The sequence below is a fragment of the Centroberyx gerrardi genome, chromosome 2 (assembly GCF_048128805.1).
Source record: "Centroberyx gerrardi isolate f3 chromosome 2, fCenGer3.hap1.cur.20231027, whole genome shotgun sequence".
Classification (NCBI taxonomy): Eukaryota; Metazoa; Chordata; class Actinopteri; order Beryciformes; family Berycidae; genus Centroberyx; species Centroberyx gerrardi.
In genome coordinates this window covers 29,739,198-29,762,447 of record NC_135998.1, presented here as the reverse complement: position 1 = coordinate 29,762,447, position 23,250 = coordinate 29,739,198, and the positions used below count along the sequence as shown (strand labels likewise).

General features: G+C 41.4%; 1 protein-coding gene across 2 annotated transcripts; it reads left to right on the top strand.

Moving 5' to 3' along the window:
* Positions 1 to 67: 67 nt before the first annotated feature.
* slc25a25b (solute carrier family 25 member 25b) lies at positions 68 to 19,497 on the top strand. Of its 2 annotated transcripts, XM_071904261.2 has the most exons (12): positions 69 to 95; positions 204 to 917; positions 12,763 to 12,889; positions 13,029 to 13,116; positions 14,059 to 14,170; positions 15,002 to 15,160; positions 15,633 to 15,785; positions 15,911 to 16,018; positions 16,804 to 16,971; positions 17,064 to 17,214; positions 18,249 to 19,155; positions 19,301 to 19,497. In XM_071904261.2, exons 2-11 carry the CDS (start codon positions 579 to 581, stop codon positions 18,431 to 18,433), a joined length of 1,590 nt encoding a protein of 529 aa, XP_071760362.1. In that variant the 5' UTR covers positions 69 to 95; positions 204 to 578; the 3' UTR covers positions 18,434 to 19,155; positions 19,301 to 19,497. The 2 variants fall into 2 exon arrangements, with proteins under 2 accessions (XP_071760361.1, XP_071760362.1); XM_071904260.2 differs by having other exon boundaries at positions 68 to 917.
* The last annotated feature ends 3,753 nt before the right edge of the window (positions 19,498 to 23,250 follow it).

Genomic DNA, 23,250 nt, shown 5'->3' with positions numbered 1-23,250 from the left:
ATACAGCGAGACTTTACGCGTAGCCGGTTCCGGAGGCGAGTATTTCGGTATTCCAATCGGCGAGTGAACGGCAATGGTAATAAATACTCGTATCAGTTAAGTATAGTTAAAACCAGTACCGCATCGGAGCTATTTATAATTTGCCACATACTCAACTCTATATAAAGTCTATATTGTAACGTTATTTTATCTAGGTAATCAAGGCGCTGACAGTTCAGGATCCTCCTCATCCCATCACCGCTTCTCTCTTCACCGGTGTCGTTAACATTAACGTTGGATTATGGGTATGATTTGTGCCAACCGCTACCTGAATTAGTGAGAGTTCAGGTTTTTTCGCCTCCCGTGTACCGTGTGAGTATATTCTTGATGGAAAAGACGAGTTTACGTCCACCGGTACAGCTGGTAGTTTGAAAGCCGGCTAAAACGAGGGACATGTGACGTGGTAGTCTGGTCTGGAAGTATAACGGCAGCGTTCCTTTATATCCGTTGACTGAAAGCTCGAGCGGTTTCACTGTACTACAGTTAAAAGAAGCTAGCCAGGTATTGAGCACAGCCTGGCACGTGCCGGCCGGACCCCCATGATGCACCAGCAGGGCTCCTTGATGCCCCCGTTGCTCAGCGGGGTTTTCTGCCAGTGCCGAGGTGTCGACCCGGGCGGCGGAGGCGGGCATGCCGAGGCCCCCTCACCGGCTTCCCCGTCACAGCCGGTTACCCGCCAGCCGGTGGGGTCAGACAAGGACCCGGACTCCTGCCGGTCGTCGCAGCCGTGTGAGCTGTGCGGAGGCCCCGAGCAGGACCACAGGCTGAAGGTGCTCTTCCAGGTCCTGGATGTGAACGGGGATGGAGGCATTTGCGTCAACGACCTGACGATAGGGCTGAAGAAATTAGGGGTACACCGCACCGAGCACGAGCTCATGGTGAGTGGATATTGGTTATGTTTAGCTTCACATTATGGAGAGGAGGACAGAATGGTGAGGCTAGTCCATGTGCTAAAATACATACAAAAAATCACTCTGTCCCCAGAAATGGAAAGTATTGCAAAAACATAATATTACTGTGTAGGTACTTGATGAAAATCTCCCTAATATGGTGTGGAATGGTGTGTTACACTGTTGTAGTACATTAAATATTAGGGAGATTTTCCTCAAATACCTAGACAGTAATATTGTCGACTTACACTTTCATAGGTTAATACACAGGTTAATACACTGGAATAAGGCCATTGTAAAGTGTTACCGAAATTTCATTATCAAAGAGTGTGTGTCTGCATTTGGCCAAAGGTGTCCATATTTGATCACTGTTACATTCTACAGTTTATTAATTAGGCTATCACAGTATAATGAAATGATGGGTGGGGAGGGCAACTGACCTCATTGCTTTCGGTCTTACTCGCTAGATCTATACTCTCCATTACTACCACTCACTCTAATGTCTGTACCTCTGATGATGAATTGCTTGGCACAGAGCCAGTGATGACTGTAAAACACATTCGACCAGTCAGATGTCAAAGTCCTGATCCAGTATCAATGCGTATGTATGGGACAGAAAAAAAAATGCCTTTCCCTCTCTTGTCATGAAGATGTTCAGAACAGTAGCTCTGACGTCCAACCATTTTTAAACAGACACTGACCCTAGTGTAATAACACAAATGAGACATTTTTCCATCTCACTCTGTTCTCTGTGTATCTGAACATTTGGGTGGGGTGACCTTTTACCTATTCAATTTGTAAGATGCAAACTAAGTAGTATAATGAAGTAGTTTAGCTATGAACCAGAGTCACAATGTGAACACTTTGAGGTGGTGGGGGGGTGTAGAGCTCATTTATTGTGCTAGAAAATCTATATTCATGTATTAATGTTAGCAGGTTATTTATTGTGGTCAATCACCGAACCTGTGTTTCGGCTTCCTCATAAGGAAATATGATGTTTTGTCTCCACTGGTTATCATATCAAAATTCAAATTGCAGTATTTACCCAAAATCATTGGAATATAATGCATATCACGCAGCGCTACTAGCTACGGTGTAGATATATAGCACCTGATAGGACCTGATTTGACTGTCTGCAACCACTGGACTGGAAGGAGAACAGAGTTGCGTGAATCCCCGTTCTTCTGGAAATTTCACCCTTTGTTTTGTGAGGATAGCCACATCATTCTGGATAGCACTAGGCCTATCTCTCGTATGCCGTTTGACAGTCTGACAAATGTCCAAGACCACCAAGGACACAGGATCAAACCCCTAATATCAATTCACAGATTCAATCTACAACTTAAAGCTATCCGACCATTAAAAAGTGGATACGCTGTCTCAAAATAATCTATTCTCTATCATTAGACAGCTAAAACTTCCCTTTAAGAAGATTGGATGACTATAATTGTCCCTCCTTCAGTATCATAATAACAGTGCGGTGTATATATGCCTAGATGTAATACTTGTTTGCTGCGGTTTTCCCTCTCTGACTACAAGATGAACGTCATACAAGTTTGTCTCAGGCATTCGAAAAGTGAGGTCATGTGTCGTCTGTGACATTATGCATTTCTGTATCATTGATTTTTTTTTTATCATTTGAGAATTTTGTCCGACTTGTATTGATTTGTTTGGGGTTCAGAAGTGGCAGTATGGCCTCAGCCTGTAAAGTAACACAGCATCTGACTTGGCTTATCGATTGGGCGAAAATCTTACAGTTCCAAGTCTGAAACACTATAAGGAGATGTGTGCAGCTGAGACACACACACACACACACACACACACACACACACACACAACATACTAGGCATAACTAGGCTGTTTATTTTAGTTAATTTTGTTTTCATCCTTGACTAAAACTCACTCTCATAAAGTTAGTGTTTAAACTTTTTCTCCTAAGAGCAAAGTTTTTCAGAGTAATCTTTCTTATAATACCAAAGCAGATTTTGCAGATTTATTGTGAAGGCTAATCTAACAAGAGATTTACACTGTTTTTTAGGGACGTGAAAAGACTGACAACATTACACAGCCAGGGAGATCATGCACAATTAAAACTGTCCAGTCAAAAGCCTTAAAATGCTGAAGCCACTAATTTCTTCAGAGAGTTTTAGAAGCAGTTTTAAATACTAATAACTGTGGGAATTTATCTCAAACATATCTCAAATACATGTGACTTTCGTAGCCAGGTTCATAAGGCAACAATCATTCTGTTATTCAATTGCATGCTTTGGGCCAGTTGGTTGATTTTGAATTTGTATAACATAAAATATTGGTCAACCAGGCCTAAATACACTCATATCACCATAAAAGGTCACTGTGAAACTATTAAAACATTTTAACAATGACCTCTCTAAATGAGTACACACTGATTTTCAAAAATATCATACTTTGCTTGTGTTGTGTTTTCATCCTTTTTCTGCACAAGTCCCCTGCATTTGACTGTCATGATTTCCACTGTTCTTTCCACTATCTCATCTTTCTTTCCACATTTGCCTCCACTTGTTTTCTCTTTTCCCTCCACCTCCTATCCCCAGAAAGTAGGTCCACATCTGCCCCAGTACTTATCTCTGTATTGTGATGGCCTCCAAGCAGCTGACTTCCTAGCTCCTTATGTACAGTCGGCATCTCTCCGCCTCATCTATAATTGCCACCATTTATTAGTGACTATTTTGCATCCATGTCTCTTATCTCAAGCATTTTGTTTAATTGAGTTAGGGACGCAAAATGGGATGAGTTAATTGTTGATAGAAAACATGATGATACTGAAAAATGGTTTGCTTCTACTTAAGCCACAAACTGTTACAGAACAGAAGAGCGTGAAATTAACACTGTATCACCAGCCAAATGCAAATGAATCACAGCCTTGATGGCAGAATCTGTCAACCACAGTTTAACCACAGTGTTGTCGCAGTTATATTTTTCCTTGGTGTGGGGAAAATAATTAGCTTGTCTCCTCTTGAGTGCAAAAGCGGTCTGTGGAAATCAATACAGTGAAATAGTCTGAGATGGATTTGGTGTTGCAGGAACACACAAGTATGACTAAGCCAGTTTGCCTCTGTGAGAAAACTGGCTTAATTTGTTTTTCATCACTTGAGTGGGCTCTCTGTATTCATGAGAGGCTGTTGTTGTTCTCCAAAGCACCTTTAAGTGTCACCTCCTCTGTTGTCTTCATCACGGTTGTTTGGGTCTGACTGCTCCAGGAGTCGAGGAGAGACAGAGACGTCTTCTCTGAAACTTCTGTTATGCTGCTCTGCATCTCCGGCTACATTAGTGAGATGCTGCTGATGTGACCCATCTCTCCCAATACCATTGCTGCTACACTCTTTTGTTTTTTAGTAGAAGAGAAAAGCAAAGGAAATGTCAGAATTACACGCCTTCAGTTTCATATTTGATCTGATTTTTCTTGAAACAAGTTGAAATATTTCTCCTTGTTTCCAATACAGTTTCACTTGTTTTAGGAATTTTCTACAAACAGTCAATATCTTGAAACAAGGTAGAAACAAGCAGCTGTCCATCTGCAGCTGCTCTCCACAGTCTACTATCTGGATATAGGCTCTGGGATGCCTCACAACCTGCGCTTTTTCTTATGAGTTTAATTGCAAACCGTTTCTAGTCCTGGTAGACAACAAAAGACTCATCAAATGTTCTCTCTCACTCTCACACAGTATAAAGGTTTCATTTTACCTGTTCAATCGACAGGCTTCGAAGCAGCTTGAAGTCAGTTCATTTCAGTTGAGGTCAGCAACACAGAGCTACAGTGTGTAGGTGTAGGATGTAGTGTAGCCTGCACCATGACACAAGTATGAGGCAACAAATGGAGTTGAAATGATGGCCGGCCAATAATTCATTATTATCATTAATTGAATTAATGATACAAATCAAATGTGAATTCTCATAAAATGAGATCTGAAACAAATTAGGGAATATTTGAAAATTACACATTTTACATGTTTTATCATACTTTATATCATACTTATACCATACTTATATCATACTTTACTTTAACTTGCAGTTCAATGCAATGAACACCAATTTGATTATTTAGCATGTGATTTTGCATAAAATCGTTGAAAGTAGCTTGGCTATTTTGATGCTGGGATGGCATGCAGTGTTTTTAACCAAGCATGTTTATGTATTGACATAAAATGCCTGTTTTCCTGAAAATACCTCTTTTCCACTTTTTTATGTGTATTTATTTGAGTAATTTTATCTAATATACAATGAAGAAAATCACCAGAAAATAAACAGGCTGCATTTTTAGTGAACATGCAGCAAGGATACGGACTATACATCTAGCCACAGCTAGCTAAAACTGCTTGCTACCTTGCTGATTATTCTGTGATTCACTTCTGTGCTTACCAGGGCCTCAGTGAACTGAAGTCAGTGGTCACTATTAGGAGTGTAGTGCGGACCCACTGTGTAGCGTCACATGGTTTACAGGAAAACGAATATGAAAGCAGTGCAGTCAACTCCGACAGTTGCTCTCCCTACCATATGCATGATGTGTCAGTTGAAAATGAGATAGGAGCCATTCCCCCCTGGAGAGGATGCCATGGGCCTCTCCCAGCCCTATTCACTGATAATTTACTGCTGAGTCACTCCATTAGTCAGTGAGCCACTGACAACAGCTACTACACCTCCGCTTTGCTCTTGGACATACAGCTGCTCACTGTCTACCAGTGGAGGTGAATACTGTAAAACCTCCCATTGTTGGCTGGGTATTTATTTGTTTTAACAACCAAAAGGCATTTATTAGAGAAAGGGCATTATTTTAGACACTTTTGTTGTATCTGTACATCAAAGCAAGATGCCAATTTGAACCATGTATAATGTTAACACAAACACAAGGTCAAATATACTTATATATATGTTATCTTATATCTGATATTTCAATAATAAGGTGATAATCTTTCAACTAGTTTAGCAGATAGAGGTGTTTATTTGCTAAAATCTCCTGTACTACTAGAAAGTGTCATGCTGCTATTTGGGACTAGACGCTTTTTGCAAGTTTTATGAATATGAATATAGTATGTGGGAAGATTTTTTCTGTCAATAATCAATTACACTGGGATCAATTCGCTGTGTGCGCGATGCAGTCAGTGAAACAGGACTGCAGCTGTAGCAACTAGTCTGTGGAGAGCTGATTTTGCAGCATCATAGTTTTGCAAGCAGCTCGGCAGAGGAGGAACAAGGTTGTGCTAAGCGGTACGTGTTGAGGATTGAAATGTGGCGGAGTGCGCTTGTTACGCTGGCCGGGGTTGCCCGGTGGATGCTGACGGTGCGCTTGGAATGACTTGGAGAGCGTTTGTGAGGAAGAGACGTGAAGGGAGGGAGGAGAGAGGGAGGCATCACTCAGCAGAGTTTCTCCTGACTGAGGGGAAACCCTGCGCTTCATCCCACCCCCCTCCCTCCAGTCACAGTGACAAATGAAGGCATAAATTAGCTGCCCGCCGGTATCTTCTCCTCCATTGGCTGGGGAGCTCGTGCCGGGGCTGTACAGTCGGACCTGCCAGTATGGGCTGCGGCGATTGGTCGGAGCATGGCTGCAGTGAGGATGCAGGTTTCTGGAGGCTCTTTTTGCTGCATTACTCCGGCTGGTGATATTGAACCCGGCTAAGTGGCGGACCCCGGCTGTCTCTCTGCTGCTGCTGCTGCCAGAATCATATGATACTCAGCATGGGATATTCACATAGTGTTGAATTCTAGGCTTGATGTCTGGAGAGCTAGTCATGCATCAGTCTCAACCGAAAGTTATACGGCAAGAGTTAGCTTTGTTGTAAAAGGAGAATTTCATTTCTGCATTTTTGACTGATGCCAGTTGGACTTTTTGTCAGCAGAAGAGATCTCTCAAGTGTTTTTAATGAGGAAAAAGACACAGAAAGGAGATGAGGGACAGAGACACTGAGCTGGAGCAGTGACGTGGAAGAAAGTGGAGGACACCTCTCTCCCAATCTGCAGTCTCACACTGTCCTCACCTGACCGTTTTTACACTTGTTCCGCTAGTTCGACACTTTACCTCTGCTGACAGACACATTTTAGTGTCATTTTTGAGAGTGTGTGAGAAGAGGGTGTCAGTCTGCACACCTGTTACGCACACACACACAGCAAATCCCGGTTTCAGGATGCTGCAGGGGATGTTGAGTTTCCTCTTCCAGAGACTTCTTGGCAGGACGGACTGTGCACCTGTTGAAAACCAGTCACCAGAGGAGAAGGAGACCGAGGTTACTGGAAACTCCAGGGAGGAAGCTGCTCTCCGGAAAAAGACCTCCCACTCCTCTGACAATAAAGAAAAAGACATCAGCAGGAGTAATGTTCCTCCGAAGAAGACCACAGTGTTAATTATGGTGGCACCTCCTATGGATTTTCAGCAGGTAGGAGAAGGCAGGTGGCTGTAATTCTGTTGTTCCGCTTCCAAATGTCAAATGTGAAGAGATCTGGGTTAGGAATTCCCCAATTACAATTTATTGAAATTGATACTACCACTAGTTTTTCAGTAAAACATTTGGCAATTTACAACATGTTTCTCCATTTTCCCCATTTCTGCTTGTACTTTTGGAAGTCTGTTGGGCAGTATGAACACTGGAATAACAAAAGAAAAAGAAAAGAAATGCAGGCTTTTATGGGAGAAAATGAGTAGCTGCAGTACTAGTAGGTCACCATGAATCTAACTTTTTCACTAGGAGTGGCATACATGCAACGCTCTGTGAGTAACAGGTGATTAAACATTTTCTGCTTCACAAAATCCAATTACAGTAGGCTGATCACTGCTTGGCAAGGCATTTAGCATGCAGGCACTGTTTTCTTCAGCACTGTTCTGCTTCACATTTATACTCTCATATGCATTCATACCTGGGAATTGTACCATGCAACCATAGTCTTTTACTTCAAGCCATTGAGCAACTCCACTGGAGCAATTGTGGTTAAGTGCCTTTTTCAAGGGAACCTCAACAAGTCATCAAATTTGTGGTGCAGTCATCACAAATTTGATGACGTATGACTTTGGACAATGGACATAATGGGAAATGACTTTCAACTTGGCTTACTCATACTGTATGTGATGACATGAGACTTGTGTGACTCAAGGTATGTTGACCTGACATGACTCTCAACTTGCAATATTTCTGGTATAGAATCATTTGGCCCATACATCTTCCCTCTGCAGCTCAGCCAAAAATTCAAAAGCAAATTATCTTCATCACCTTTTTAAATCTTGATGGAGCCCTCTGATCCACTATTACAGGACCTCAGAAAACCTTGACCCTTGGTTTCCATTCTAATCATGTTTTTGAAGAATGTTTTTAAATATTGGACTACTGATAGTGCAGTACAGTTATACTGATAGCAGTAGAACACATGACATAAGTTAATAACAAGCCAGCCAGACTGCTTATGATTGTTGGCGCAATTCAATTTCTGAACCGCCGAGTGGAACATTTGAGGCCAGAAGTTCAGCTGTCCCTTTAGCCTGCTGTGATGGAGACTGATCGTCAGGGTGGAAATGATTGGGTGTTGTGAACGATGTGTAAGCCTAAGTGTAGATAGAGTGGATCTACTTTCCTCTAACCTCCAAGCTAGGTTTCTATATAGGTGCTCACCAAAACAAATAGCACAAGGGATAATTACATTAGATCCTTTGTATTGGTAAATGAAGTTTCCCATGCATCCTGGCTGGAATAGAGAATCAAGGCTTCTTTCCTTTTTTCCATCCTTCCTTCCTTCCTGGCTTGAGCTCGAACTGCAGCACTTAAATGTGACATTCGGTTTCTTTGTAGTGGGTGACCTACCTGTGTGCTAAAGACATGCTTAGCCCTTATGATGAATGTCCACTGGGAGGGAAATTCACAGGCAAAGTGACGCTCCCTGTTCATTTTAAGGAGCGCAAGCATAGAAAATTTAGCAGAGGATTGTGGGAAGGTGAGCGGCCAGAATGTGCGAGCGTAGCCTCGGGGAAGAGTAGACCTCTCATATACTTGATGCAGATTTTCAAGTGTATCCGTTTCTTGGTTGTACCAGAAAACCTTGTCGCAATCATCTTGCCTTCAAAGAGAATCGTTGCTCGCTGCCGTTTGAAAATTGCAGTAATCAATATTGTATTTTTTCTTTGTAGGAGGGGAAAGTTTACAAAGAAGCAAAGCTAAGTTTCTTTGTCTTTCAGGCCAATGTTTTCACTCTGTTTTATATGCTAGGGAAGTGAGAGCAGGTTTTGAGGTGAAGGGAAATAAGCATGTGATGCTCTTGATAGGCTTTCTGTTATGGTAGTCTGTCTCTACATTGGGTTTTCCAGTGTAGGAAATGTTTTACCCGTGTTTGAGAGCTTCTTACGGTGTTCATGTAGTGAATGACGGAGTCCGTTTATTTTGAGGGATAACATCCATGAAATGTATTTACCTTTGGTTACTTCAGCATGTTGACAGCTCATGATCAAACAGGAGGTAAGTGCTCTTTGTAAATGGATCCAATGGCAGGCTACTGGTACCTGGAGCTCTTAATGCCATATAGGCTCCACACAGAGAGCACACAACCTGCTCTTTGTTTAGTTAGATTATTCCTTAGTACTTCTACTTAGATTTTCGGGGAAGCATGTCGCGCCTGTGTCTCTATGTCCCAGTGTCCAACTCGGACCACAACGAGTTTGAGTATTTCGAATCAGATGGATTACCAGCTGAGTTAAAATCACTGTTCAAGCTGAGTTTATTTTTCCCATCGCATGAATTGGCAACATATCGTAAGTGGCAAAAGGTATGAATGAAAGCATGCTTTGCTTTTAGTCTAGAGCTGTAATTTGTAGTGTGATCAACCTGTCAGTGGGGGGCTGCAGGTGACTTCAGCACACACACACATTTCAAAGTGTTTTTTTGTTGTGTGAATGGTCTGTCTCATTGCATCACCTGTGTGACCTACCTTTAATATCGGTCACACTTTATTTGGAGAGTCCAGTGTTGATACTCAACTTCCTATCAAATAACTATAATGTGTCACTAAAACGTCTACTGAGTTTCAAGTGATACTCTTGTGAGAAAAGCAGTCTATAGATATTCAGGGTCTGGGTTAGGGTTAATGTTAGGGTTGCGGTTAATGTTAGAAATAGGCTCAGGTTGGGGTTGGGTTTAGGTTTGAGAATGATGTCTGTTTTGGGTTAGCATTAGGTTAAGGTCGGGGTTAGGGTTACATAGGCTGTGGAGATACAGCAAATAGGAAAGTAACACTTTGTTGAACATCTAGCCTACTTCCTAGCTGAGTATCAACATTGGACTATCTAAAGTGTTACCTTAATATCTTTGATAATCCTTGTCAAATGATGGACTCTCATGTAGCATTTGCTAGAGGTTTGGCAAGTAATCTCCACTGTCCAGAAGACTGGTTCATTATAAGTGACAATACAGTGGAATCAATTTGACACTGGATTAGTAATGTCAGCACAGTTTTTTTTTGCCTTAATGGGTAGTTTCGTACCTTATTGAGTAGGTTGCTCCAATGAGTCTTTACATTGGACTTTGAACTCATTCTGGTTAAAGACCTAAATACTTGCTTTATTGTGCGGTGGTTTACTGGAAAAACACATCTCAAACAACTGCGTAAGGACTGGTAGCCTCCATCATCTGAGTCCAGTGGTGCACATGGATGGCTTTTCCTGGTGCTCAGTCAATTTAACAGCGCATTTGTCTCTTGAATGGAATGGAAGTTATTGCCATTTTATTGTCCAGATCGCTGGACTTCATCAAGTAAAATGTGCTTTTAGCATATTTTTTGCATCTATTCTATTCCGTCACCTACCTCAAGACAAGTGGGTGTGACGAATTAATGCTTTTGGAAGCCACACACACAGCACTTGTATTACACTGGAAGATAAGAAAAACATGCAAGCTTAAGAATTGAATAGGGAGGGAAACTGTAGTGTTGACATGCTTAGTCTGAAGGATTGGATACATGGCTTAAGTTGTCAGATGGTAATCATTCTTTCTCAGAGTCAAGTCTCAAGACTTTGGTCATGAGTCTGAGTTCATTTTCAAGTCTCGTTTGGTAATAAGAATTCTGCTCAACATCAGGTCATCTTAAGTATTTTACTTGGATAATGTCTTTGCAAGCTATTCACATATTGGACAGAGCGAGTGCCATGTGCTTTCACCGTGTGCAATCCTATCTGTTATAGAAATTAGATAAACACTTAATTATACAGGCTCCACTATTGATCACTATTCGCACATCACATAACAATATCTTGGCTTAAGCTGAATTTATCTCCATATCTTGATATGCGTAAATACAAATATATAACTCACCTAACCATACGCACCATACAGACTGTGACTTTTTCCTGTTTAAGAAGTATGTGAACATTTCTTAAAAGTAGATCAAATCTGTTACTCCCTATATCATGATGTTAGGAAGGTAATTCCAATCAGTACATTTTCCACCTAAAGCTAAAAATCTTTGTGAAGAAAACTGCGGTTCTTTTTATTATAAGACATTTGCCCTTTATCTTTATCTGTCTAGTCTTGTTGTTGTGTTTTATCTCGTCTTTGTCTTTTGTCTTTGCCCATCATGAAATGTACATATCAGTCAACCTTTGACCTGCCAGAACCTGCTTTGGTATGAAGCCCTCTGCATTTCTACAGTCAGAATGATCGGCGCAATGTTAATAAAGTAAGGAATATTTTTCAATAATGCAGGAACAGCGCAAATGCAGAATGAAGGAATAGGCTATATGAAGTAAGATAACAGTGCGTCATGTGAGGCTTACCAGCGCACTTGTTTATCTGTCTGTCTGTCTACTGAATGAAAGGCAAGATCAGTTTTACTGAAGAAAATATCTGATGCTGAGTGTAATGAGACAGGATGGAGAGGTTTTTCTCCATCCTGTCTCATTACACTCAGCATCAGATACTGCTGCACATTAAATATGACTACAGCATGCACAATATGGAAGTAAATGTTTTCAACTAAAGGCCAAGTGTTGTTATGACAAATATGCCGTTCACTCAAAGCAAAATGATGTCGGTGAATTTGTGAAAACTGTTAAACTGAGGCAGGAGCTCAAACAAAGCTAATGCAAAGCACTTTCCATCAAAGGCCACTAATGACACAATGTGCATATTTGGAATCACATTTACACAAGAATGATACAGCTTAGTATTTCAAGCATTTCTTCTTTTGATTGTATAGCATTTCGGAGCTACTCTCTATCATACATGCCCTGTGAATCAGCTGTGGTAATTCAACTGATTACTATAGAATCCATTACTCATGCCAAAGTTTTAAAATCAGACAGTAGGAATAGTCTTCCTGTGGCTTCCTGCTCATTAGGGAAACGGTGAGTGAATCTACTCTGTCGCCATGTTCCTACTGACTCTTAATAGCCTGTAGAAGTCCTTCCACTAGGCTTGGCCTGCCATATTGGCAGAAAGCGGCCCGGATTGTCCAAGCTGTCTAATGGCCGTGTTGGCTGTAAAGCGGTCTGAACTGCAGGCTGAGTCAACAACGCACAGATGGCAGGAAAATGGTGGAAGCTTCCACTCTCTGACCTCCACCGCTGCTTCTCACATCGCTCTGTCCACAAACCAATACAGCAGTCTTTAATAAGAATTAGTTAATAGAACAGGTATCTGTTAGAAATGATGTGTTACTGTCTATGCTCCCCGATCCATCATGCTTACTGAAACACGTTGTGCATGCTTGACGACAATAGTGAGTCAACATCTTGTGTCAGCTCCTCCCTGCCTCCACAGCTGTTTCTATTATCTTCCCTCACTTGATTGTGTTTCAAAACCTTCAGCTGTCTCTTCTCTTGTCACAGAAAATCGTGAAAGCAGGAGACAAGGACCTGGATGGGCAGTTGGACTTTGAGGAGTTTGTGCATTATCTCAGAGACCATGAGAAAAAGCTCCGACTGGTCTTCAAGAGTCTGGACAAGAAGAATGACGGTGAGTAATGAGGAGTATTGAGGACGGAGGGGACCGAGGACAATCAAATTGCCAAAGTGTGAAAATAGCATTTGCCAGATTGGATACACAGCAACATTTTAACTCAATGACTGCTTTCTTTGATGATTCTGTGGCACAGGCCGCATCGACTCCCAAGAAATCATGCAGTCCCTGCGTGACCTGGGAGTGAACATCTCTGAGCAACAGGCTGAGAAGATTCTCAAAAGGTGAGGCTGGTGGAGTGGTCCACAGTTCCCACTGTGTGTGTGTATGTGTTCAATTTGTGCCATAAATCTTTAACTTCCACTCTTGATCTTAAGGTAAATGTTTCCCCTCTGCCTCCCCATCACTTGATACCATCCTCTCACCCTATCTCCCTCCTTTTTACTGTGACGTCTTCTTCCTTGGATTTTCTGTGGATGAAGTTTGAGTTTCTGTAGGTGGCGCTCTTTTCTTTGTCTGTTCAGCCATGGTGGCTATCGCTGCTCATGCTAACTACCCAGTTCTTCTTCTGTTTCAATCATGCTTTTGGGATAATTTGTTGTACCACAAAACAAGTGATGATTAAGACCTTTTGTTAAAGTGGTTGTATTTCTTGTCGACGTTTGACTGGATTTATATTAAACCAAGCCATGTCGTCATGTCTCAGTGTGATCCTTGTCTGTGGTTCCTCTAACCTCCTGTCTGTCTGTGTGTCTATCTGTCTCTCCTTCTCTCTCGCTGGTCTCAGAATAAGGAGGGGTCATATCTGGGCCCCTATCATGTAGTAAGTAGTAGCTTCCATAGTCTGCTTGTTCAGCCTGTGTCACACCCATCACCAATGCATCGTCTATCAAACTCCAGCGTCATTTTTTCTCTTTGCTTTCAGAAGGAAACCACATTTTGAAAAACGAAACAAATGTCTAATTGGTAAAACAAGGAAATGATGTGGCAGTAGTTGGTGGTTCAGTTGTGGCACGGTGCGCTCAAGTGAGAGCATCCTACTACAACAAAATGCTCATAAATTCATAAAGAAATATACCAAATCAAAAGTCACCATCAATTGAGAAAAAAACACAGTGCATGTGAGCACACAGCTTGTTGTTTCAACCCACCATGAAGGGGGCGAGAACGGGAAACTATCCAATTTCCAACAGTGTGTATTTTTTCTTTTACATCCCATTCCCTAGTATGGATAAGAACGGCACAATGACCATTGACTGGAACGAGTGGCGGGATTACCACCTCCTGCACCCGGCCGACAACATTCCTGAGATCATCCTCTACTGGAAACACTCGACGGTACGCAGTCATCCTCTCTGCACAACAACAAACATGAAGCAACCGGACTGTCTTTTTCACTGAGATTCATCTGCGTGACACTGATCTCATTCATAAGTTAAGGACCAGACAGTCTGCTCTAAAGGGAAGCAAATAACATTAACTTCAGTAGAGCTTATTCTGTCGGGTAACGATAAATAACCAATCCTTGCATTTCCATTCATTCACGAAAACAGATCTCTTTAGCTCTCAAAGGAACAGATTCAAGCTGTGACAAAAATTGGGCTTTTAATGTGTTTGTAGAACCTTTGTGAGATCCTCAGTAATATATATAGAACTGCAGTACATCTTTTACTTTTTGAGTCAAATAAGCCTAAATTAGTAATCACTAAGAAACTGCTGTGCTTGCAAAATATTGAACAGCCACCATTTGATTTTTTTAAATATTCTGATGCAAATGAGCGGGTAATTAGTCTTTTGAATGTCCCTTGCATTTTTTAAAACTCTTCTACATATTTTACCAATTTGCATGAAGTCTTTCTCTCTCTTTGAATTGTTCCATACTGGTTATGAATAATCATGCTTTGCACTGAACCTGCGTACACATTGCATTTGGACTCTCCTATATGTAGGTGTATTGTGGCCATGACAATATACAACTGACCAATTACATACATATATTTCATACATTCTTTCAAGCAGTGATCACACATTTTTTTCTCAGCAAATTGTATTTTAGACAGACTAAAGTGCATTGGTCAAGTTTCTCCCAAGCCTCTTTTGGCTTCATTCCACACTAACTTATTATCCCTTATTAATAGTATAACCTTCTGTATGGCATTCCCTCTGCAGATCTTTGATGTTGGGGAGAGCTTGATGGTGCCTGATGAGTTCACAGCAGAAGAGAAGAAAACGGGCATGTGGTGGCGACACCTAGTGGCCGGAGGAGGAGCCGGCGCAGTGTCTCGAACCTGCACCGCACCGCTCGATAGGCTCAAAGTGCTCATGCAGGTAAAACAACGCACCCACACCTTCCAAATATAGAGGACCATTAGCTCAGCTTTGCCATGTATTGGTTACCTGTGGTCTTATTGATTCATTCAAGCACAAAGGTCACTTATTTTTGGTGGTATTAAAAGAACAAATTGACCTTCAGATGAATTGGAACACCGCCTGACATCCTTTATATTGACATAAAGCATATTTATTTTTTATTACTTAGTTTTTGGGTGTTTGTCAGTAGCAAAAACTCCTGTTATGATGGTCAATAGGGATAAAAAGCCTCTAACATAACACCGCTGTTGGGTCAAAATGTTGTATTTCCAAAATTTAATGAGCAATATGAGGTGATGTTACTACTTTTGCTCTCAGAAGTTTTCGTCATAAAAACATTTCATCAGTGAATCAAACAGAAAGAAGTGAATTTGAGTGCACCATGAGAATGCATACCAATGATATATTGTCCTGGTCCCGGCCTCTCCAGGTTCACGCCTCCAGAAGCAACAGCATGCGTATCGCCGGTGGCTTTCTCCACATGATCCGGGAGGGTGGCGTGAGGTCGCTGTGGCGAGGCAACGGCATCAACGTCATCAAAATCGGCCCCGAGTCGGCGATCAAGTTCATGGCCTACGAACAGGTAGCCTGGGAGGGAAGGGAGTTAAAATGCAGCTCTGACTGAAGTAGGTCATGTATTCCTATCGCACTTTGTGTTGTCGCTTGTCACAAAGCAGGATGTTTTGTGTGCCACGTGTTTTATGTCAGATTAAACGATTAATTGGGAGCAACCAGGAGACCTTGGGGATCACGGAGAGACTGGTTGCAGGCTCTCTGGCTGGAGTGATCGCTCAGAGCAGCATCTACCCAATGGAGGTGAGGAGAACACATCACCACACAACTGCTTGCTGTTATGTTTGCTTACTTTGATTGCTGATTCATCAAAATTATTAACACAATTTTTCAAGCAAGACCTCACTTTTTAGAAATTTAGGATACTATCCAGGACACGCCAGTCCAGTCTGTGCCACAGACATAATTGTTATATTATTATTATCATTAGTAGTAGTAGTAGTAGTATTGACCTTTCCAAGGCCCTTGCCACTTGACCATTCCCTGCTTTTAAATAGACTAATGGATATTGATTTTGTTCGCTATGGTTTCATAATTATTTAACAGATAGGACACAGTGGGTGTACCCCAGGGTTCTGTTCTTGGTCTGATACTTTTCAATATAGGCCTAAGTAATATTGGATTAAATGTGGCTAAATGCAAATGACATCTTTATGCCAATGACACTATTATTTATTCCTCTGCTAAATGACGATAAATGACCTGCAGCTTTGTTTCAACTCTATTCAGAAATCCTTTTCAAATTAGGTCTAAATTAAGAAAAAACCAAGCTTATGTTTTTCTGTGTAATATCTGTATAATTTATTATTTTAAATCTATATTTCAAATGATTTTAAATGTACATTGGATTCCATTTCCATTTCCTGCAAATATGAGCCAGTATGTTTTCCCTTAAAATAGAATTAAAAACGAAAGGAATAGATAAAAACAAAAGATAATGCATGGGACATATTTATTAATATCTGTCTATTTAAGTCCCAGTTAATTTCATACATCAGCAGGCCTGACATCACTCCCTCTCCCCTCAGGTCCTGAAGACTCGCCTGGCGCTGAGGAGGACGGGCCAGTTTTCGGGCATTGCGGATTGCGCCAAACACATCTTCCAGAAGGAGGGCCTGGCCGCTTTCTACAAGGGCTACATTCCCAACATGCTGGGCATCATCCCCTACGCTGGCATCGACCTGGCTGTCTATGAGGTCTGCGTTTGTTGTTTAGGGCGGGGTTATCTTTTCCAAATCTATGTTTTTTGGGTCCGGTCCAACTCCCTTTGCTCTCTGTCCTCTGTCAGACTCTGAAGAATTCCTGGCTGCAGCGCTTCGCCACAGACAGCGCTGATCCAGGAGTGTTTGTCCTCCTGGCTTGTGGTACCACATCCAGCACCTGCGGCCAGCTGGCCAGCTACCCGCTCGCCCTAGTCAGGACTCGGATGCAGGCACAAGGTCAGTCGCTGCCCCCTCCGCTCTGTGGGAGGGCTTTCTACACCTGTTGTCTTCTATCAGGATCAGAATGTATGGTTATGAGCTTTAGGAATGCTCAGATTTATTGATTTGATTAATCAAATTATTAGATTGGTGGTCTCTAAATTGGCTGATCCTATTATGCCTAAAATGTGAGCCGAATTTCTCTACATGTGGGAAAAGTGTCTTACCCCCCATTTGTTCTATTCTTATTTATATCCCATGTTTTCTTTGATATATCCTGTTATTTGCTGCTTCAGTGAAACAATTTCCCCACGTGGATCATGTGAGTTTCATCGTATCTAATGTAATTGAAGAAAAAACAGTGTCAAAGACCTTCTATAACTAGAAAGTCTGAAATTCTGAAAAGAAAAAGAAAAGACACATTTCGAGTAACATTTAGAGTTTGTGTCCCATGTTGCGTTTAATGGAAAAACGGATAGACAGACATCACAAAGTGAAATTAAGAGGCATACAGGAAGGTAATGTTATCATGGATTGTACAATGGACTGTTTAAACATAGGTTTAGTGATACCAACCCTTCTCCCATCATCTGAGACTATAGGTACGTGAATTAAATCATTCATGATTTATTCTCTTGTTAACCTCACTCATATGTTTGAGAGAAGGCCAAGAATGTGGGAGAGATACTTGCAGTGTCTTTTTTGTGCAAAGTAATTGCCAGTGATTTCATAGTACCAAGGCCAAATTATTCCCATTTCTTTTGACACCTAGTATAGCATAGTGTAGGCTACTATACAGGGTTTCAGTCTACTAAAATAGTTGCTACTGTTGTAGTCTGCTGTAACTGTGTACTGTCTTTTTCTTCCATAGCCTAATAGGGGAATTGATAACACTCAGCATTACACAGCAGGATATAAATTCAACATTATATCTATTATTATTACAAATATGAGTTGCTGTGTGTGTTGTGGCCTGTGGAAGCTCAGGCATGATGAGCTATCATCAGGCAGCATCGTGTTTTATCAGCCTGTCCTCCCACGGTTTTCCCCAGCTACCGTGGAAGGAGGCCCTCAGATGACGATGACGGGCCTGTTCAGACACATCGTCCAGACGGAGGGAGCCACGGGACTCTACCGAGGCCTGGCACCCAACTTCATGAAGGTCATTCCGGCCGTCAGCATCAGCTATGTGGTCTACGAGCACCTCAAGATCACCCTGGGTGTCCAGTCGCGGTGAGGAGGGAGGCGGGCGGCGCAGAGCAAGAGGCCAAAAGTTTATTTTTTTGTGTTTTTTTGGGGGGCAGAGCATTGAACAGCGGACGGTGTGGGGCTACGCCAAGCAACGGAGCTGCTGAACCTGGAGGGGAAAACTTCAGTTGAGCAGCTGAGTGTTTTTTTATATCCCCATTTAGAGGTAAATCTAATTCCAAGGTTTAAAGGATAAACTTGAGATGGAGGGATGGCCAGATGAAGGGAATGAAGACAAATGATAGAAGACTGTAAGGAAACTGAAAAGAAGGGAGGCTGATGAAGACACTGTGTATGGAGCTAAGCTTGACAGAGGCATCTATTGTTGTAAAACCTATGAAATTCTTATTGTCATTATTTAAAGCATTCTTTTAGCAATCCAATAGTGCTTCAAAGAGTCAACTGTTAGCTCAATCTAGGTGTAGAAAGACCAAGGTTTACATTAAAGTCATTGAAGTCTTTTACTGGTGCACCAGTAAAACAAACCTGCTTGATCTGGGGACCAACAATGCTGTTCAGCACTGTGTCACTGTAGCAGGTGTGTGTGTGTGTGTAAGGGAGTGAATAATGTGTTAGAATGGCTTTTGCATAGGCATATCACAAAGCATTTCTCATGTCTCCCTACTGGAAGACTTGTGCACTAACCAACAAACCAACAAACGTACGCTGACAGATTGCACACACAACTGATGCGGATGTAATGTCTGCAGGGTTTTAGACTCCAGCTGGCCTTAAAAAAAGAAGTGCACATGTCATACGTTACCCAATATTATTTTGGATGCGGTCGTGACAGGCACACAACAGAATGTCCCGTACAACTTGCTCCAACCTGATCACCAGCTGTCAAACCATGCAGATCGACCGTATGTATTTTTGCGGAGCTTGCTAGTTCCATGTGCCAAGGAGTCTATCAAGTGGGCCTGGCTGAGAGATGGGCAAACGAAGACTTCATTCAGATTCAGCTACAAGTAGTACTGTGGATTGAGAAACACTTGAACTGCCGCAACTAACTTACTTATCAAAAGTAATATTTTGGCTAATACTCGACCCTAGAGCTATACACATCTTTTAAGTCTGTCATGCCCCAAAATTGACAAATTTGGGGGCATGTTTCTTTACCTCGACTCAACATATGGAGATGTAAGTAGTGTTTTTCCACTTTAGCAAGATTGTCAATGATTTGTAAATCTCAGTCACTCTGGGTAATATACAGTGTTTATAAAAGTTTTACTGTATGCTGCATTCACATTATGGCGGTATGCAGTAGACAGCAAACTGGATGTCCATTCATCTCAGCATCTCACTATAAATTGAGTGACAGCAGCAGGAGGGAGAGCAGCCACAATAGGAAAATGCTAGTTGCTCAGCTTCTGCTAGGCATGAACCTCAGTGAGAATCAGTGGAGTCCTTACATTGCAAAGTACTTGGGTGCCAGTGTGGTAGTGTACTTAACAAGTGCCTCAGAAGCATTTATATTAGGTTACATTGGAGTGACAATGTGAAAGGCGGAAACGAGACAGATGCCTGGTTTCCCATACTGATTCTGCTGATTTAACATTTGAATTGTGCTTTGGGACAAATGACGTTTTGGCCCTTGGCATCATAAAGCAGCTCACCTAGTTGCACCTTAGCCTGGTAAGACCATCCTGATCACGTGACCTCACATTCTGTTTCGCTCCACGGATCAGTCTGGACTGGAAGTCCAGACTGATCCAGGCTAGTTGCACCTGGCATTCCCATACCATTTCACCATAGTGAAAAAAATCTACACTCTGCACCAAGTTATTGTATGCTGTTTCTAATATATTTTCACTCCCGCCAAACAAGTGAAGTCCATACATTATATTCTGGCATAGTGTATGTCAGTTATAGTGTTTCAATATTAAAGCTGCATTATTAAGTTGATTTTATTTAAGTCTCTTTCAAATCTCATAGATATAAAAAATATAATAATTTGAAACAAAGTAAACCCACAATAAACCTAGAACACGCTCCGTTTTATTGTAAATTAGACGTCCCAGGGATCCAGTTTTCCTCTGAGAACACTTTATTTGTTCAGTACTGTACAGCGCCATGCGGTATAATAAAGTTTTGATATTTCAGACATTTAAATTTCCCTCCTAATACGACATGCACCAGCTTTACATACGTGTTCAGCAGCATCATCTGTATCTAGACAGAGCAGATATGTGCTTAGTACCTTTTTCATACATTTGTACAGAATGGAGGTGAGTGCAATAGGCCTAAAATAATCTAACACATTGGTCTTCCTTGGGACAATAATAGAAATCTTCCATGATTTAGGTACAATGCTTATGGCTTTGACCCACTTTAAAAGGAAAGCACATTTTTAAGAACTCTAAAGTAGCTACATATTCTATAAGTATTACAGTTGAGTAGGCGGGGACAGAGCCGCATGCTTTATTACATGCAGTTGCACAGGTGTAAAGTCTCCACTGTAAAATCGCCTGTAAAAAGACAATTTACAGACTTGGGGAAAGAATTGTAGGAAGCTAAATCTCTTCAGAATAGTTCACCAGTTTGTCGGCACAAAACATTTTCCACTCTTGTAAATACATGCTTCTTCAAGTCATATGGCAGGATGTCCAACCAGAGGCAGCACTCTCAGCACATGACTTGTGCCTAATATGTCAAATGGTCACAGATTTCCACGAGTGCCTTGAGTGTTGACAGCCAGACATCAGCGCCAACCCTCTCTCAAATGCTCCTAAATACTAAAAGAGGTGGAGTCTGAAAAACTCTTCATGCACTTTAAGGTACTCCGCTTTAATCAAAACAAAATGTTCTGTTTTTTTTAATTTTTTTTTATTTATGTATTTATTTATTTATTTTTACAAGGTGTGGTGGCTGAATCTGTGATCCGTTGGTCGTACGAATTAATTCAATATCCAGGTGGTTCTAGAGTAGTCTAGGGTCCAAGTGGAATGGAAACCCATGGGTTTGTTTTCTGGTGAATTCAAAAAAATGCTTTGTTTCAAGTAATGATGATTTTGGCCAAAACAAAACATGTTGCATGTCAGATCCCTTGATGACGCCCGCTCATTTCACACTGGCAGCAGTTTGTATGATGATCACCGGAAAGCCAAACTATGCGTTTCAATTGCAAACGCTACTCAGGCAAAAAGGACATCTGACTTATCCAAAAAAAATAAAAAATAAACATATTGTGGGCAGTTGGAGGGAAAATCTATGGCAGTATGGATGGATGGGTTTATCATTTTAAAGGCCAGGTTCCCTGCTTTAAAAACCAATGTGCTGTACAATGAGTATTTTTGCTCAAAATGTATGAGATCGTTTGGTATACCTGAAGACTTATAGACTTATAAGACTTATACTCTTTGCTTGCAACCTTCAGAATGCAAGACGGCTTTTGTCAGTTGCCTTACTCGAGTGCCACATCTGTTTTTTTGAGTCATGCTGTCTGTAGCTGGTGGAGAAGAGATGATGGGCCTACATTTATTTATTCTTTAGTGGTCAATTGGTCCGATAAAAAGAGATTTGACTTCGCCCACTCCTCTTTTCCTCTCTCTCCTCCTGTATCCGACCCCTTTGCCCTCATACCTGATATCATTTACGCATAACATGGTGACACAGAATGCTGTCGCCAGATGGCTGTATGTGAACTTTTTCCCAGTCGGTGTCAAGAAACGTTCATGTTCTGCATTTTTTGCTTTGGAACATATCAAAGCCTGACTCCATATTTTGTTCAGTAAAAAAAATAACACTCTAATGTCTCAAATGTAGCGCCTTATGTTGCATTGATTAACAGGAAATCGGACTGAATGTCAGTCAACTTGAAATTTACAGGAATGGCTTGACTATACACACTGAAGGCTACGATGTATAGTGTCGATATATTGGTCTAATGGTGGAATAGTTTACAAAATGTATTCGATATATATATTTTTATTTTATTTTTAAAATGCTAACTGTATTTGATAGATGCAAGAATGAGTTTGTGGAAACAATTGTAAATTGTCTGTAGATGCATCCATTTGAAAGAATGTCAAGGTAAAAAATATTTATGCTTGTATGGGATCAACTGTTAAATAAACTTGCTCAGCATTGAACTGGTTGAAGATTTTACATTGTTTTGGTTGGACTTTTGAAATCACACTGAATTTTATGCCACATGATAAATGCTTCTTATTTGAGCCAGTATATAAAATGCAATAAAGGAAAGTCAGGTGACAAGGCAAAAACCTCGCCGAGTTTTCAAGATGCATCTTGCATGGAGGCACTGTGACCATCCTTTTTCACTTCATGTGCTTTTGTCTACAACCTTCAAAGACCCCGAAGCATAGGAGTGGTAAGTTAGAGGCTATACATTGCTCTTTAACTTTATTTATACCCTTGTAGTAAGAGTTACTACAGACCAGGGGTAGTAAAACCTAGCATAAACAGCAATTCCCAAGGATGGGGAACATCTACGAGCTTCACATCTAAAAACAAAGAAGGACGTCATAAACACCAATGGGGCTTGGGAGCGGCCCCAAAAGGAGAAGACCTAGTATTGAGCCCTGAGGGATCCCGCCGGTGATTTGCTGTCAGGATCAGAGCTGGTTCAGTTGAGGCAGTCACCTAAAACTGCAATCCTTCAAAAGAGAAATAAGCACTAAAGCAGATAGGAGAGCAATTGAAGCAATTTTAGTGAACAAAAGCTCCACCGCTACCACAACCTGATAGCTTGGTTTGGTGGAAGTGAAAGAAAACTGGGGAAGTTGCTTCAATGTGGGACAGCATCAGCCAGACACAAGACGTTTCTGTAAAAACATATTAAGTAAT

Coding starts and splice junctions, on each gene's coding strand:
- slc25a25b (XM_071904260.2), top strand. CDS start 579: ATGATGCACCAGCAGGGCTCCTTGATGCCCCCGTTGCTCAGCGGGGTT. Junction 16,972..17,063: donor TCGACCTGGCTGTCTATGAG/GTCTGCGTTTGT, acceptor GTCCTCTGTCAG/ACTCTGAAGAATTCCTGGCT. Junction 17,215..18,248: donor GACTCGGATGCAGGCACAAG/GTCAGTCGCTGC, acceptor GGTTTTCCCCAG/CTACCGTGGAAGGAGGCCCT.